The 16,628-nt window shown below is 41.3% G+C and overlaps 1 protein-coding gene across 6 annotated transcripts in view; it reads left to right on the plus strand.

Annotated features, from left to right (window-relative positions):
- The window catches only part of RNF170 (ring finger protein 170), a 44,608-nt gene extending 28,263 nt beyond the window's left edge, over window positions 1–16,345 (plus strand). For all 6 annotated transcript variants that reach the window (XM_050800437.1, XM_050800436.1, XM_050800438.1 and 3 more), the window contains 4 exons: window positions 1,524–1,632; window positions 6,092–6,165; window positions 9,756–9,866; window positions 15,620–16,345. In XM_050800437.1, coding sequence (XP_050656394.1) covers window positions 1,524–1,632; window positions 6,092–6,165; window positions 9,756–9,866; window positions 15,620–15,889 — 564 coding nt within the window. In that variant the 3' untranslated portion in view covers window positions 15,890–16,345. The remainder of the gene's footprint in view (window positions 1–1,523; window positions 1,633–6,091; window positions 6,166–9,755; window positions 9,867–15,619) is intronic.
- The last annotated feature ends 283 nt before the right edge of the window (window positions 16,346–16,628 follow it).

A 16,628-nucleotide genomic window follows, 5' to 3' on the forward strand; every position in this document is an offset into this window, starting at 1 on the left:
TACCACTGCATTCCAGCCTGGGTGACAGAGTGAGACTCTGCCTCAAAAAGAAAAGAAAAGGTGGAGAAGGGAACATAAAGTGCTGTACACTTTTTGTAGCATTAAAACTGACATAAGTGACTATAACATCAAGGTGTAGCCTTGGATCACAGAATATTCTGGTGATTTAGGGCTATTTTGGAATTATGACCTTTTAGTTATGTTTATTATTATTTACATTTATTAAATTTGTTTATTAATATTGAGTGGCAAAAATCTGATTCACTTAAGAACAGTTCCTATTTAGTAAATTTGATACTTTTTCTGTAATTAGATATTTTTCATGCTGGCAACTTTATCTGCTGGGTTCCATCAAAACAAATTTTGATAAATAAGTATTTTTACAATACAATAACATAAGATATACGTTATGTAGACACTTCTTTTTTTTTGAGACAGGGTCTCTGTTGCCCAGGCTGGAGTGTACCAGTGTGATCTTGGCTCACTGCAGCCTCCACCTCTTGAGTTCAAGTGATTCTCCCACCTCACCCTCCCAAGTAGCTGGGACTACAGGTGCACGCCACCATGCCCAGCTAATTTTTGTATTTTGTGGTAGAGACAGGGTTTCACCATGTTGGCCAGGCTGGTCTCAAACTCTTGACCTCAAGTGATCCACCCACCTCAGCCACCCAAAGTGCTGGGATTACAGGTGTAAGCCTCCGTGCCCAGCCATGTAGACACTTTTCTAAGTCCTGAGGTACAATGAGTCCTACAGATAAATCCCTTGCCCTCATGATCCATCCTAGTGAGGTCATTGATATCTGGATGTTTCTTGCATACATGCAACACTTTTAAAATGAAAAAGACGTTGAAAATGAAAAAAGTGAAGACTTAGAAAACAGTTTGACATTTGATATTGTTTTCTTTTTGAGACAGGGTCTTGCTCTGTAACCTAGGCTGGAGTGCAGTGGTGCAGTCACGGCTCACTGCAGCTTCAACCTCCCAGGCTCAGGTGACCTCCCACCTCAGTCTCCCAAGTAGCTGGGACTACAGGTGCATGCCACCACCACTCTTGGCTAATTTTTCTATTTTTTATAGAGACAGGGTTTGCCATGTTGCCCAGGCTCATCTGGAACTCCTGGGCTCAAGTGATCCACCTGCCTCGACCTCCCAAAGTGCTGGGAATACAGGCATGAGTCACTGCACCCGACCTCAATATTTATTATTGTTAGGTTATGCACTAGCTCAGCCTTGTGTTACTCAGAATAATTTATGTATTCCAGTAGAGTAAAAGATGAACTCTTGAGTTAATCTAAGTTTTTGTCTTTAAATTGTGTTTAGGAAGGAAAGTGGAGACCATGCAGCTTAAATAAAAACAATATAGCCTCATAATGTTCTTAAAATTATAACCTTAAACTATTGCACGTTTACAATGTGATGAGGGTTACACACTGTTGACTCTGTTCTCAAATATAATTTAACATGAGATACTGTTGAGGACTACATGTGTTGTATTCCAATGTGTGCACCTGTGTTCTTATTAGGATGCACCTGCTGCTGCTCGACAGCAGTTCTACACCGACATGTACTGTCCCATCTGCCTGCACCAAGCCTCCTTCCCAGTGGAGACCAACTGTGGACATCTTTTTTGTGGTAAGCAAACAACACTATACTTGGGAAAAGTGACTGTTTAGACCAAGACCAAGACCTCTATGTGTACAAAGGCTGGATTCCTAATTTTCTCTTTGTCACATTTTGTATTTTGCGAGTAGGGTAGATTACCTCTGATATCCTGCTCTACTTGTCAACCAAGTATACTTAGCATCTAAATAATATACTTACTTATTTACTTTCTATTTAGTTTGTCCATGTAGCAGCTATGGGTTCAGAATTTAAAGAAACTATTCAGCTTCCCCATAAACAGAAGTGTGTTTCTTTGGACAGTAGTTCAAGTACATCCATAGCATGAGGGATTCACTGAGTCCCTCTTTGTTCATCACTCTTTGGGAGTTTCATTTATTATTCATCCTTCCCAGGGCAGGAAGGTTCTTCTCTCAAGAACCTGCCCAAGACCCTGCGTTGCCCTCCTGCCTCTTTTGACTCTGAGTTTGTACTGAAAGTCTTAAAGGTCTTAGTCTCAGTATGTTTGTCTCTGTCTCTGTCTGTCTCTCTCTCAACCTCTTGAGGTTTAATGAGGGAGAATGAGAACCCTAGAGCATGCCTTGGGGTAAGAAGGGAATAATTTCACACTTACTTAGTATCAGGAAGGAGTGCTTTCCACCACTCCTCATTTTTCCTGAATCTGCAGATTCAGGAAAATCTTCTATGGCTGATTATGCCATAGCAGGTTGAGGGGCAAAGTATCAGTTATTACAAGCCTATGTATTGGACATTAATATACTTCATCTAACCCCACCTATGAGGAAACAGGCTTTAGAGATATGAAGAAATGTTACAAAGAGACCAGGCACTGTGGCTCACACCTGTAATCTCAGCATAGGCAGGAGGATTGCTTGAGCCCAGGAGTTGGAGGCCAGCCTGGGAAACATAGGGAGACCCTGTCTCCACAAAAAATAAGAAATTAGCCAGGTGCAATAGCTCACATGTGCAGTCCCAGCTACTGGGGAGGCTGAGGTAGGAGAATCGCTTGAGCCCAGGAGCTTGAGGCTGCAATGAGCTGTGATCATGCTACTGCACTTCAGCATGGGCAGCAGAGCAAGATCCTGTCTCAAAAAAATAATAATAATACATTTTACAAAGAGTAGGCCAGCTGTTAAGTGACAGAGCCAATTTTTTTTTTTTTTGAAATGGAGTCTCACCTTGTCGCCCAGGCTGGAGTGCAGTGGTGTGCTCTCATCTCACTGCAACCTCCGCCTCCCAGGTTAAAACGATTCTCCTGCCCCAGCCTCCCAAGCAGCTGGGATTATAGGTGCCTGCCACCATGCCCAGCTAATTTTTGTATTTTTAGTAGAGATGGGGTTTCACCATGTTGGCCAGACTGGTCTCAAACTCCTGACATCGTGATCCACCCACCTTGGCCTCCCACAGTGCTGGGATTACAGACGTGAGTCACCACACCCAGCCCAGACAGAGCCAAAGATTTTAAACCTAGGTTTATCTTCAATCCCTGTGCTCAGTTCTGCATGATTAGTGGTTCATACAATAGTAAACACTCGAAGCCACTTTGATTTGTCCAGTCACTAGACCTAGTTTTTTATTGTTTCTGTTTAAACAGTTGTGTTCAAGATAGGGTCTTATTGCTCCCAAAATGTAGGAAATTTTCATATAGGGACTAATTTAAAATGTAGCATATAATCATCCTGTAAATTGTGTTGGCCCTTTTGTCTAACTTCATACTATAGAATTATTAGATACAGTGTTATTTGTGCAGTTGGAGATGGCATATTTGGAATCCATACCATGTAATGGCAGGGTTTTCTGTACCTTGTGCTCTTTCAGTAATCCAGTCTCATCATTGCTTCATCCACTCATTCCAGTCTCTTCTTTAAGGTTTTCACTTAAGTAACTAACAAAGTATAAAACCCTTATTTCAGTTTTTAATCTTTTAATTTTCTATTGGAAATGCTAATCACCAGGCAAGTTATGAAAGATTGGGCAGGGAAAATTAAATGGGCATCAGAGAAGGTAGATACATTTCTCCTCTTGAACCTAATCCACGTGACACTCCTTTCCGACATTTGCTCTTGCTGTTCTTAAAACCTGAAGTGTCCTCCCTCCTGTTTTCTGCCTATCTAAATCTCATCTGTCCTATGAAGTTCAGTTCAAATCCTTTGTTCTCTACAAGTTACTCTCTAATGCATACTTCTCTGCACTCCTTTTTTGTATTTCTTCTTCTTTTTTTTTTGTGAGACGGAGCCTCACTTTGTCACCCAGGCTGGAGTGTAGTGGCACAATCTGGGCTCACTGCAAGCTCTGCCTCCCGGGTTCATGCCATTCTCCTGCTTCAGCCTCCTGAGTAGCTGGGATTACAGGTGCCCGCTACCACCCCCAGCTAATTTTTTGTATTTTTTAGTAGAGATGGGGTTTCACCATGTTAGCCAGGATGGTCTCGATCTCCTGACCTCATGATCCACCTGCCTCGGCCTCCCAAAGTGCTGGGATTACAGGTGTGAGCCACCGCGCCCAGGCCTTTTTTTTTTTTTTTTTTTTTTGAGACAGAGTTTCATCTTGTTGCCCAGGCTGGAGTGCAATGGCGCGATCTTGGCTCACTGCAACCTCCGTCTCCTGGGTTCAAGCAATTCTCCTGCCTCAGCCTCCCAAGTAGCTGGGATTACAGGCATGCGCCACCAAGCCCAGCTAATTTCGTATTTTTAGTAGAGACAGGGTTTCTCCATGTTGGTCAGACTGGTCTCGAACTCCAGACCGCAGGTGATCTGCCTGCCTCGGCCTCCCAAAGTGCTGGGATTACAGGTGTGAGCCACTGTGCCTGGCCCTTTTTTTGTATTTCAAGTTAATATGACACAGTTGAAGATTTGCCTTCTACATTGATTTGAGTATGTCACCTGGGTCTCCTCAATTGGATTGCCATTGCTTGTTCTGAATTCTGAACACTTACTTGATCTGGAGGAATAAGGAACACAGGAGGGCTAAGCCAGGTTGCTCAGGCAAGAGCAAGAATACACAGAGGTTCCTGGAGGGAGAAGGGACACTAGTTCAGCACTTAGCACTTAGTTCAGATTCACAGTGGGACCTGGATAGTTGAAGATGCAGGTGTCCTACAAAAAAGAAAGTGGATTGGCTCCTTAAATACCAGACAGTGTTCAAAACTATTCCTTCACCTGTTATTGGCCTAAAGTTTGGTGCTTATACACTTGGCACACCTGTGCCTTCTTGAGGTCGCCAGACTCTTCCTTCAGGCTGTGTTGCCCATCTTCGGCTGGCTTCCTGCTTGTGAATACCTTCAAGCAGAAAAATCCAATCCCTCTAGTGCAAGAGTTGATTCGATTCTTGAACTGGACTATACACTTCATTAGGGCAGAGCATATAATCTTTTTGTGTCCTTTGATTCCTTGCTTGTACTATTTTTTTTTTTTTCTGAGATGGAGTCTTGCACTGTCACCCAGCTATAGTGCAGTGGTGTCATCTCAGCTCACTGCAACCTCTGCCTCCCAGGTTCAAGCGATTCTCCTTGCCTCAGCCTCCCAAGTAGCTGGGATTTATAGGCACCCGCCACCAAGCCCGGCTAATTTTTTTGTATTTTAGTAGAGACGGGGTTTTACTATGTTGGCCAGGCTGGTCTTGAACTCCTGACCTCATGATCCACCTGCCTCAGCCACCCAAAGTGCTGGGATTACAGGCATGAGCCACCGTGCCTGGCCACTTGTACTATTAATACCTAATTACTATTAGTTAATACATTGATAATTTGGTTTTCTAAACTCTTTTAAAAGTTGTGTTTTGTAACATAGCAAATTTAGAACAGAAAATTTATGCTCTGATTTGTTGGTTGTTATATTTACAATGATGTTTAATTATTGTTTTATTTATATTACATAGAAAATATAATATTTTGTATGAAGCTTCATAGTATTAAGGCAGTTAATGTATACTTACTTTTGATTGTGTACAACTGTAGCTTAACTTGGAGGTTTTTTTTTTTTGAGACAGAGTCTTGCTTTGTTGCCCAGGCAGGAGTGCAGTGACACGATCTTAGCTCACTGCAACCTCCAGCTCCCAGGTTCAAGCAATTCTCCTGCCTTAGCCTCCCAAGTAGCTGGGATTACAGGCGTGTGCCACCACACCTGGCTAAGTTTTGTATTTCTTTAGTAGAGATGGGGTTTCACCATGTTGGCCACGCTGGTCTCAAACTCCTGACCTCAAGTGATCCACCCACCTTGGCTTCCCAAAGTGCTGGGATTACAGGCGTGAGCCACCGTGCCCGGCCTTAATCTGGAATTTAAATTAAAACAATTTTAATGGCTAGGAGTTCTTACTAGATATGAATTTGCCTGAAGGTTGTCTGGATGAAGTAAAAAGTATTTTTAAATAAGGTGGTACTGTTAAAATATTTCAGATAGTTGAATCTTTCTGACGATATATGGACTTTAAAACCTCAATATTAATGGATTGTTTGTTTTGTTTTGTCTATTAGGTGCCTGCATTATTGCTTACTGGCGATACGGTTCATGGCTTGGGGCAATCAGTTGTCCAATCTGTAGACAAACGGTAATGTTTTGCGTGCAGAAAGCGTAATTTATGCTATTTTGTACATTTTTATAGTTTTTGTATCTACATTTGGAATTATTCTTTTTAGCAGAACTTCATTTATCCAAATCTTCTTTGATGTTACTCTATTGTTTTTATTACTTTTTTTTTTTTTTTTGAGAAAAGGTCTTGCAGTGCAGTGGCATGATCGTAGCTTCCTGCAGCCTCGACCTCCTGGGCCCACGCAGTCCTTCCACCTTAGCTTCCTGAGTAGATGGGACTATAGGCATGTGCCACCATGCCTGGCTAATTTTTTTAATTTTTAGTAAAGATGAAGTCTCCCTGCATTGCCCAGGCTGGTCTCAAACTCCTGAGCTCAAGCAATCCTCCTGCCTCACCCTCCAAGGGTGCTGGGATTACAGGCTTGAGCTACCACGCCCAGCCCATGATTTTTTTTTAACTGTACCTGGCCCATGATTTTTCTTTTTAAACTGTCATTGAGATACCACTGAAAAAGGGAATCCTATTTGAAATCCTACAGTTGTAGTGAAAGACAACTGGTAAATGAATCCTTCCCAAAAATCCCAATAAAGTCTTTGTAGCAGTACCAGCAAAGGAATAACCAAACTACGTAATCAGACTTGAACATATATCCTCTACATACACTTGTTTTGAAAAAAATTTTTTTCCTTTTCAATTTATATTTAATCTGTCTTTTTCCAGTGAGGACCCAGATAGCTTTAAATGGTATATAATGACTTTTTTTAAATGTTTTGTTCCTTTTAGAGACATGGCCACATTGCATTGTCCAGAACAGCTTAAACCATGACAGTTAGCATCGAAGCCACCTCAGGAGGGAGGCAGTAAGTAAACATGAATGTGAGACTGAAATGTCACTGCAGATGAGACATGCCAAATTCTCTCCATTTCTTTGATAAACTGGAGAAATGAAATACTGAACAATTCTGAGAAACCAACAATCTCAGTTTTTAAGTATGACAACATAGGACATTTTATCAGTTATACACTGTTTTTCATAATTTCCTTTATATTTATTTTTCATTTAAAATAAAAAAACAGGCTGGGCGCAGTAGCTCATGCCTGTAATCCCAGCACTTTGGGAGGCCAAGGCAGGAGGATTACTTGAAGCCAGGAGTTCGATACCAGCTTGGGCAACAAAATGAGATTTCATCTCTACAAAAAAATTTTAAAAATAAAATTAGCCAGGTGTGGTGGTATATACCTATAGTCCCAGCTACTTGGGAGGCTGAAGTGGGGGGATTGCTTGAGCTCAGGAGGTTGAGGCTGCAATGAGCTATGATCATGGGACTGCACTCCAGCCTGGACAATAGAACCAGATTATATCACTAAAAAAAAAGTATTCCTCCATTTAACCCGTGGGTGGAATGTTCACACACACACACACACACACACACACACACACACACACTCTCTCTCTCTCTCTCTCTCTCTCTCTCTCTCTCTCTCTCCCCCCCTTTGGCCTTTATTGTAGCTGTCTGTTTCCCCTCAACTGCCCTCTTATTTTGGTGTAAAGAGGGAGGTCCAAGTCATTTTCTTACCATTCTTGCTTCTACATTCCCAAATTCTGCCTCTTTCATATTTTACTTGTGGTCACATGGTCAGGAGGAAAACTGATGTTTCTGTATGCCTCTCTGGCTGATTTGATGTGTGACACAAGGCAATCAACATTGAAGCTTATGGCCGGGTGTGGTGGCTCACACCTGTAATCCTAGCACTTTGGGAGGTTTGAGGCGGGCAGATCACGAGGTCAAGAGATCGAAATCATCCTGGCCAACATAGTGAAACCCAGTCTCTATTAAAAATACAAAAATTAGCTGGGCATGGTGGTGCACACCTGTAGTCCCAGCTACTCGGGAGGCTGAGGCAGAAAAATCACTTGAACCCGGGAGGTGGAGGTTGCAGTGAGCCGAGATCGCGCCACTGCATTCCAGCCTGGAGACAGAGCGAGACTCCATCTCAAAAAAAAAATTAAAAAAAAAAAAAAAAAAAATTGAAGCTTATTTGCCAGTACCACCTCTTGGCATCTTTTGCTCTCAGTCAGCAATATCCAAACCAAGGAGTAGGTCTGACATTACAAAAATAGTTCCGGGCCCTCCCCCTTCTTGGTTCTGCCCATGGCTTTTCATAGGGCATGTGTACAGTAGCCGGTGGTATCCTGTGTACCATCCATAAATTGACTAGAGGCTCAGAAGGTCGAGATAAAGTTGTCTTAATATCATAGCTCTTGGTTCTCTAAGCGAAGAGTAATTCATCCTGGAGGCAAGATAGATGGCAAATGCTTGTTCTACCTCCTGTTTTCAGTAGGCCCCTTCAGTAAATGGTCATGGAAATAGCAATACACAGGCCTTTGACTGGAACACACTCACTGCTTCTCCCCTTGAATATGTGTACACCAACCACAGTCCTACCACTGTTTCCAGGCTTAGCTCAGTATCAGGCTTTCTGACCACCCCAGAAAGAAGAGATCCTCGCTCTCACAGCAGCATTCTTGCACCTGCCCCAGGGCCATGTAAGGCTGTCAGCCAGGTCTGCGTCCCCTTTCATTGTGGGTGCTGTAGTCACCCTGGAGCAGGCTTGTGTCTTCATTTTTTTGGCATACCTAGCACTTAGCAGAGTGCCTGCCCCGCCATAGGTGTTCCATTAATGTGTATTGAAAGAATGCATTTTCATTAACAAATTTGTGAAGGAACCGATGGCTGCACCTGCTGTTCTCACCACCTTCTGTGCTTAGTCACGCCTTCATTTAGCTGTTTGGAAAGCATGTAAGCAGTGGGAAGCCTTGGTTTTACAGCTGAACTGAGGAAGGATAAAACAACAACTAAATGATTTAAAACTAAATCGGCCACCACTCCTTCTTTTATGTCATCATACAATCATTAGTGACCATTTTCTGTAGGGGTGCTACGTCCTAAAGTGTATTTATTTTTCAAGGTACTGTTTCACTGTCAGATTACCCCAGTATGGTCCTGGGACATTTGTATATCCTTGTTACCACAACCATGAAGGAAGCATGGTTAAATGTATTATGTTATATAACAATATCAAAAATTTCTTTTTTTTTATTTTAGTAGGAATTGGTGTTTGAGAGCTGGTCCCTGCAATAACATAATCTTTATATTATGGTTGGTAGCATTCAAAGATCTTTCAAATACCAGTAAGAATAACCAATCATTATTTTAATACTGAAAAAAAAAAGTAATTTTTTTGTCTTAAAGTGACAGTTATATATTGTATGTCACTTTCCTCCTGAATGTTTTCTCATCATTCTTGCATCTTCAAATATCTGTCAGCCCAATTAGAGAACTACTGAATTTATCCCTAGTGTGGACAGGAAACTATTAGACCAGTAGTTGGATATGGTGCCTGTTTTATCTTATAGGAGTTCAAATTCTATGCTGCACTGGATTTTATTGCAAAGCAGTTACTTACTCCCCTCCTCCAGGTTGCCTTTATTTAAAAATGAGTGAAATATAAATATAGAAGCCTTTACCATTCTATTGAATAATAACAAAATGAAAAACATAATGATGCAGAAAGTTGAAATATTTTTTTTTTTCTGTAATATACAGGTAACCTTACTCCTAACGGTATTTGGTGAAGATGATCAGTCTCAGGATGTTGTGAGATTGCATCAGGATATTAATGATTATAACCGGAGATTCTCAGGGCAACCCAGATCTGTAAGTAATGCTAAAGCATGTTCAAAGTTAGAGGAAGACACATTTCTTCTCTTTTGTAAAGTGAGGTTTACCAACAAGTATTCTTTGACTATGAAAAATCTTGGCCAGGCACAGTGGCTCACGCCTGTAATCCTAGCACTTTGGGAGTCCAAGGCAGGTGGATCACTTGAGCCCAGGAGTTTGAGACCAGCCTGGGCAACATGATGAAACCCCATCTCTACAAAAAATGCCAAAAAATTGGCCAAGAGTGTTGGCACATGCCTGTAGTCCCTGCTTCTTGGAAGGCTGAAATGGGAGGATCACCTGAGCCCAGGAGGTCAAGGCTGTAGTGAGCCATGATCGCATTATTGCACTCCCACCTGGGTGGCAGAGTGAGACCCTTTCTCAGAAAACAAGAAAAGAAAAAGAAAAAAAATATATCATTATATGTGTTCGGTCAAGTTTTTACCTTCATTGCTGCCAATCACTATGTTACAGCTTTCCCAAGGACTACAATTTTCTTTCTTAAAAAACAAATAGCATTATAAAAATTTTTATGAAAGAAAAACTAGCAGAAAAGCAATAGAAAAAATTAGAGGGAAATAGAAAATTATTTACTTCTATGTGATACTAAAACACCGTTTGTTTTTTGAGAAAAGTTACAACTGAAAACTTCAACAGTTTCACAGTTACGGTTTATTCTATTTGCCCTAGCCCCGTTTGAAATGTTCCCTTAAAAAATTCCAGGTTGGGGCCGGGCATGGTGGCTCATGCCTGTAATCCCAGCACTTTAGGAGGCCGAGATGGGCGGATCACAAGGCAGGAGATAGAGACTATCCTGGCTAACACGGTGAAACCCTGTCTCTACTAAAAATGCAAAAAAATTAGCCGGGTGTGGTGGTGGGTGCTGGTAGTCCCAGCTACTTGGGAGGCCGAGGAAGGAGAATGGCGTGAACCCAGGAAGTGGAGCTTGCAGTGAGCCGAGATTGCGCCACTGCACTCCAGCCTGGGCAACAGAGCGAGATTCCATCTCAAAAAAAAAAAAAAAAATTCCAGGTTGGCCGAGTGCGGTGGCTCACACCTGTAATCCCAGCACTTTGGGAGGCCAAGGTAGGTAGATCACCTGAGGTCAGCAGTTCGAGACCAGCCTGGCCAACATGGTGAAACCCTGTCTTTACTAAAAATGCAAAAATTAGCTGGGTATGGTGCCTTGCGCCTGTTGTCCCAGCTACTCAGGAGGCTGAGGCAGGAGAATCACTTGAACTCAGGAGGCAGAGGTTGCAGTGAGCTAAGATCGTGCCACTGCACTCCAGCCTGGGCAACAGAGTGAGACTCCATGTCAAAAAAAAAAAAAAAAAGTTTGGAGGGATATGTTTATATGTCATCTTAGCTATTTAAAAGCAGAACACTGTACAGATAACCTTTCTTCCCCTTACCCTAGAAGTATTTGATAAATCGGCCAGGCGCGGTGGCTCAAGCCTGTAATCCCAGCACTTTGGGAGGCCGAGGCGGGCGGATCACAAGGTCAGGAGATCGAGACCACAGTGAAACCCCGTCTCTACTAAAAATACAAAAAATTAGCCGGGCGCGGTGGCGGGCGCCTGTAGTCCCAGCTACTCAGGAGGCTGAGGCAGGAGAATGGCGGGAACCCGGGAGGCGGAGCTTGCAGTGAGCCGAGATCGCGCCACTGCACTCCAGCCTGGGCAACAGCGTGAGACTCCGTCTCAAAAAAAAAAAAAAAAAGTATTTGATAAATCAAAACCTAGCACATTTTACTGACTCATTCTTGTTTTATCAAAATCTAACACATTCTTAGAAATGTAAAACTGAATAAGTACTTCAAAAACTAGAATGTACTAAATCCAAATTTATATGGACAGCCCAGACCTCTCCTCTCTGAGCTCCAGACTCTGTAGATCCAACTGCTTCACTTCCATTTCAGCATGGGTGCTCCACAGGCATCTCTAACTTAACATGTGGAGTATTTAGCTGATTCCCTCCTTGACATAGTCTATTCTTTTCTCATTTTTTATTTCCTCCTCTTCATTCCTCTCATCTGATCTATAAGTAATCCTATCTTTTCTTTCTATTTTTGGGGTATCCTATTATTTTTACTGCATCAACATATTCTTGCTGGCAGGGCACAGTGGCTCATGCCTGTAATCCCACCACTTTGGGAGACTGAGGCAGGCAGATCACTTGAGCTCAGGAGTTTGAGACCAGCTTGGGCAACTTAGCAAGACCTCATCTCTACCAAAAAATACAAAAATTAGTCAGGCATGGTAGTGTGCACCTGTAGTCTCAGCTACTTGGGAGGCTGAGGTAGAATTGCTTAAGCCCGGGAGGCAGAGGTTGCAATGAGCCAGGATCACGTCACTGCACTCCAGCCTGGGTGATAGAGTGAGACCTTGTCTCAAAAAGAACAAAAATGTCTTGACTGTGTTGTTGTTGTTGTTGTTGTTGTTGTTGTTTGAGACAGGGTCTCACTCCTTCCCAGGCTGGAGTGCAGTGGTGCAATCACGTCTCACTGCAGCCTCAACCTTCCAGGCTCAGGCCATCCTACCGCCTCAGCCTCCCAAGTAGCTGGAACCACAGGGGTGTGTCACCACACCTGGCTAATTTTTTGTAGAGACTAGGTTTTGCCATGCTGCCCAGGATGGCCTCGAACTCCTGGGCTCAAGCAGTCCACCCCCTCAGCCTCCCAAAGTGCTGGGATTACAGGTGTGAGCCACCGTGCCCAGCCTGTGTCCACTTCTTTCAATCACTGTAGACATTGTACCGGTCCAGCCCTGTCATCTCTGCTCACAGCAACCACAGTGGCCTCCTCACTTCTACTTTTTTCCCTGCCACAGCAGCCTGATAAATATTTTCTGGACATAAATGAGACCATGATGCTCTTGTGTTTGAAAACTTCCATTTTGTTTGTTTGTTTTGAGGCTTGAGTGTGGTGGCGCAATCTTGGGTCGCTTGCAACCTTTGCCTCCTGGGCTCAAGCCATCCTCCCACCTCAGCCTCCCAAGTAGATGGGACTACAGGTGCATGCCACCACAACCCAGCTAATTTTTATATTTTTTGTAGAGATGGGGTTTCCCCGTGTTGGCCAGGTTGGTCTTAAACTCCTGGGCTCAAGTGGTCCTCCCGCCTTGGCCTCCCAAAGTGGTGGGATTACAGGCATGAGCCACCACTTGTGGCCCAATGTCTTTGAATGTTCCAACTCCTTACTGTGGCTTACAAGGCGCCACAGAATCTGGTCCTTCCTCCCTTTCCAAATTGCTGTTAACCGCCTCAATCACCACCCTGCAGCCACCCTGCTGTATGCTCTCAGCACACACACAAACTCCTTCCACCTTAAGGCTGTCACACCTGACACTTCCTCTGCATGAAATGCTTGTCCTTCTGCTCTCATGGTGATTTCCCAGTCTTTAGATGACAACTATCTTTTTTTTTTTTTTTATACTTTAAGTTCTATGATACATGTGCATAACGTGCATGTTAGTTACATATGTATACTTGTGCCATGTTGGTGTGCTGCACCCATCAACTCGTCCTTTACATCAGGTATAACTCCCAAGTAGACCCTTCTTGGAGAAGCTTTCCCTGCTCTGTGGCTGCCCTCTGTACCTTTCCTTCATGGCGTTTATCATAGACAGCACTCAATTCTTGTTCGTTATCTTTCTCTCAGTAAACTAAAAGCTTCATAAGGGTAAGGTCCATTTTTATTTATTTACCATTGCCAAGTTTATTTATTCACCAGTGCCAAATTCAGTGCCTTAATGTGTGTTGAATAAATGAATGAATTACTGTTAAGGTAAGAATTGATACTGCTGCTCCCAGCCGAATATATTAAGCTATGCAGATGCTTCAGTGTTAAACAGACATGTGCTCATGCTCCATTGTTCCTTGTTCTGTGAGGTCGTGTACATTTCAGGGCATAGAGTTTCAACTGTTATGAATGATAATGGGTAGATTTACCCATTTTTCATTAAGCAGTAAAAAAACTTAATCTAATCATGTTGTCCTCCATAATTATTTGGGAGCCTCTTCTGCCGTTTTGATCCAGCAATTTTTTTTTTACATATCCTCTGATGACATCAATAGGATGGTTCTTTAAAAATGCAACCTGTTTCAAATTTAAGAGCTACCACTGAACTTTAAAAAGTCATTTAACATTTTTCTTTTCATTTCTTTTCTTTTTGAGAGAGTCTTGCTCTGTTGCCCAGGCCAGAATGCAATGGCGTGATCTCAGCTCACTGCAACCTCTGCCTCCTGGGTTCAAACAATTCTCATATTTCAGCCACCTGACTAGCTGGGATTACAGGTGTGTGCCACCATGCCCAGCTAATTTTTGTATGTTAGTAGAGATGGGTTTTTGCCCTGTTTGCCAGGCTGATCTCAAAACTCTTGGCTTCAAGCAGTCTGCTAGCCTTGGCCTCCCAAAGTGCTGGGATTACCAGTGTGAGCCACTGCATCCGGCCTTTAAAATTTTTCCTTCATATTTTTAAAATGTGAAGCATACTATTACTCAATTATTATTTTTTGTGTCAGATATTTAATGAGTAAGAAAGCCTGGTATGTGATGAAATTATAACAGAATAAAGGCATTTAGCTCTTTAATATTCTGCCTCCTTCAAATTTGGAGTAAGTTTATGCAGAAACATTTCTTACTAAACCATTTCATATTTCTTGTCAAATTATTAAAGATTTTGTATAAATGATGATACTATATTACAAGTGAACAAAATAGCTCTGAAAAAGGACAGAAAGGTATTCAAAAGACATGCTGGCTGTTTGTTAGAGTATCTAAAGTCATTTATTATAAACTTTGTGAAAGTGGTAAGGCTATTTTGCTTTAGATATTAGTTCTTCCACAGAACATAGGAAGTGATTATGAAACAACCATTCTTGTACTTTGGTGATCATTGTTCCAAAAGGAGTCACAAGATGGTTTTCTCTTGGTCTGGGGGTTTAAAAAACTATTTTCTCCTCACTTGCTCAGTTCTTTGTGTTTTTGTCTCTGTCTCCCTCTCAACTTATTTGGCACTTGTTACATAAAACGCCTATCTAGAGTTTGGGTGTATGACTGTTAACACAGAATGTTAAACATAGCAGAGGAATGACCAGAGGAAGTGATTCGCTGGAAGGAATCAGTTTCACTGCTATTCTTAAACTATTTAAACCTTCAAAGTTCCTATGTCTTTAATATATAATCACTTCTATATTGTCTGGCAAGTTATAAAGGTCTTTCATACACAGTATCTCTTTATTTTTTTCTTTTGAATTTTCGTTCTTAACAGTCCTTGCACATACTCAGTTAGTTGTTGAATTATCTCTAGTAGGTTAAGCAACTGTTCCTAAGATCACCTGGCTAATAAGTGATTGATTTTGAATTCAAACCCAGATCTGTCTGACTTTAAAGCTGAGACTTACGCTCAAGTCTCAGACTCTAATCCTGTGCACTAGGTTCTTTGGTTTATTTTACTAACAAATCAGATGTTACTTGAGGTTTGCATTACTTTATCCCATATTTTAAGCTTGATGACACTTTAGTTGCTTTTCAGTTATCTGCAATAAGATCTATTCTGTAAGAACTAGTATTCAAAGAGCTATTTTTAAATACAACGCATAATTAGAAAATATGATGTTCAATCAATGTGTAACTCATTAATTCATCTTAACTAATCTTAACAATGTTTACACATAGTAAGAAAATTACATTATTTTGAAACCTGACACATTAGATGCTAAATCATAATATTTGTTTTTCCTTCTACCAGATTATGGAGAGAATTATGGATCTACCCACTTTACTGAGGCATGCATTCAGGGAAATGTTTTCAGTCGGGGGCCTTTTCTGGATGTTTCGCATCAGAATAATACTTTGTTTAATGGGAGCTTTTTTCTATCTTATATCTCCTCTAGATTTTGTACCTGAAGCCTTGTTTGGAATCCTAGGCTTTCTAGATGATTTCTTTGTCATCTTTTTATTGCTTATCTACATCTCTATTATGTATCGAGAAGTGATAACCCAAAGGCTAACCAGATGAAAAAAAAAAAAACCTGAGTTTACTAGGATATCTGAGCTAACGTAGAACATCAAACAGAAGGACCCATGGCAGTATAAAGCAATGAAGTAATGGAGTATTATCTCACAAATATAAAACCACTATAAGACAAACATTTGATTATCATTTGACAAATGCCTAGGAATATATAACTGGAATTTTCACATGTTGCAAGTTCTAATACTAAGTTTAGAATTATAATGATCTACAATTGTATCTTGATTCTATGTTGTCTGGAAAAAATAAGGAATTATATAAAAAGGGATGCTTTTATATATTTTTCTTTTCCCCAGAATTACTTAGATTAATTGGATGTATAGTAAAATATTGTTAAATGTCAGTTTATCCACCTTATCCTTCTCAGTGGGTACCTATATGATAATATATAGCTGTGAAACTCATCTAAATATTTTTGTTACAATAAAATATTATATACTATTGGGGAAAATTCAGTATTTCTTTTAGTGCTAGCTAAGTTTTGTGCATTTGGAGCAGTTCTGCTTTTTCATTCTGGTATAATTATTTGTTATCAGCTGAAACTGAAAGAAGAAACTTGAACTTCATACTTCAATATCATATTTTAGTTTACAGAACATATTTTAATCAATAGAAGAATTAAGATGAAAAACATGGCCGGGCAGGGTGTTTCACACCTGTAATCCCAGCAGTTTGGGAGGCCGAGGCAGGTGGATCATGAGGTCAGGAGATTGAGACCATCCTG

The sequence above is a fragment of the Macaca thibetana genome, chromosome 8, assembly GCF_024542745.1.
Source record: "Macaca thibetana thibetana isolate TM-01 chromosome 8, ASM2454274v1, whole genome shotgun sequence".
NCBI classification, from domain to species: domain Eukaryota; kingdom Metazoa; phylum Chordata; class Mammalia; order Primates; family Cercopithecidae; genus Macaca; species Macaca thibetana.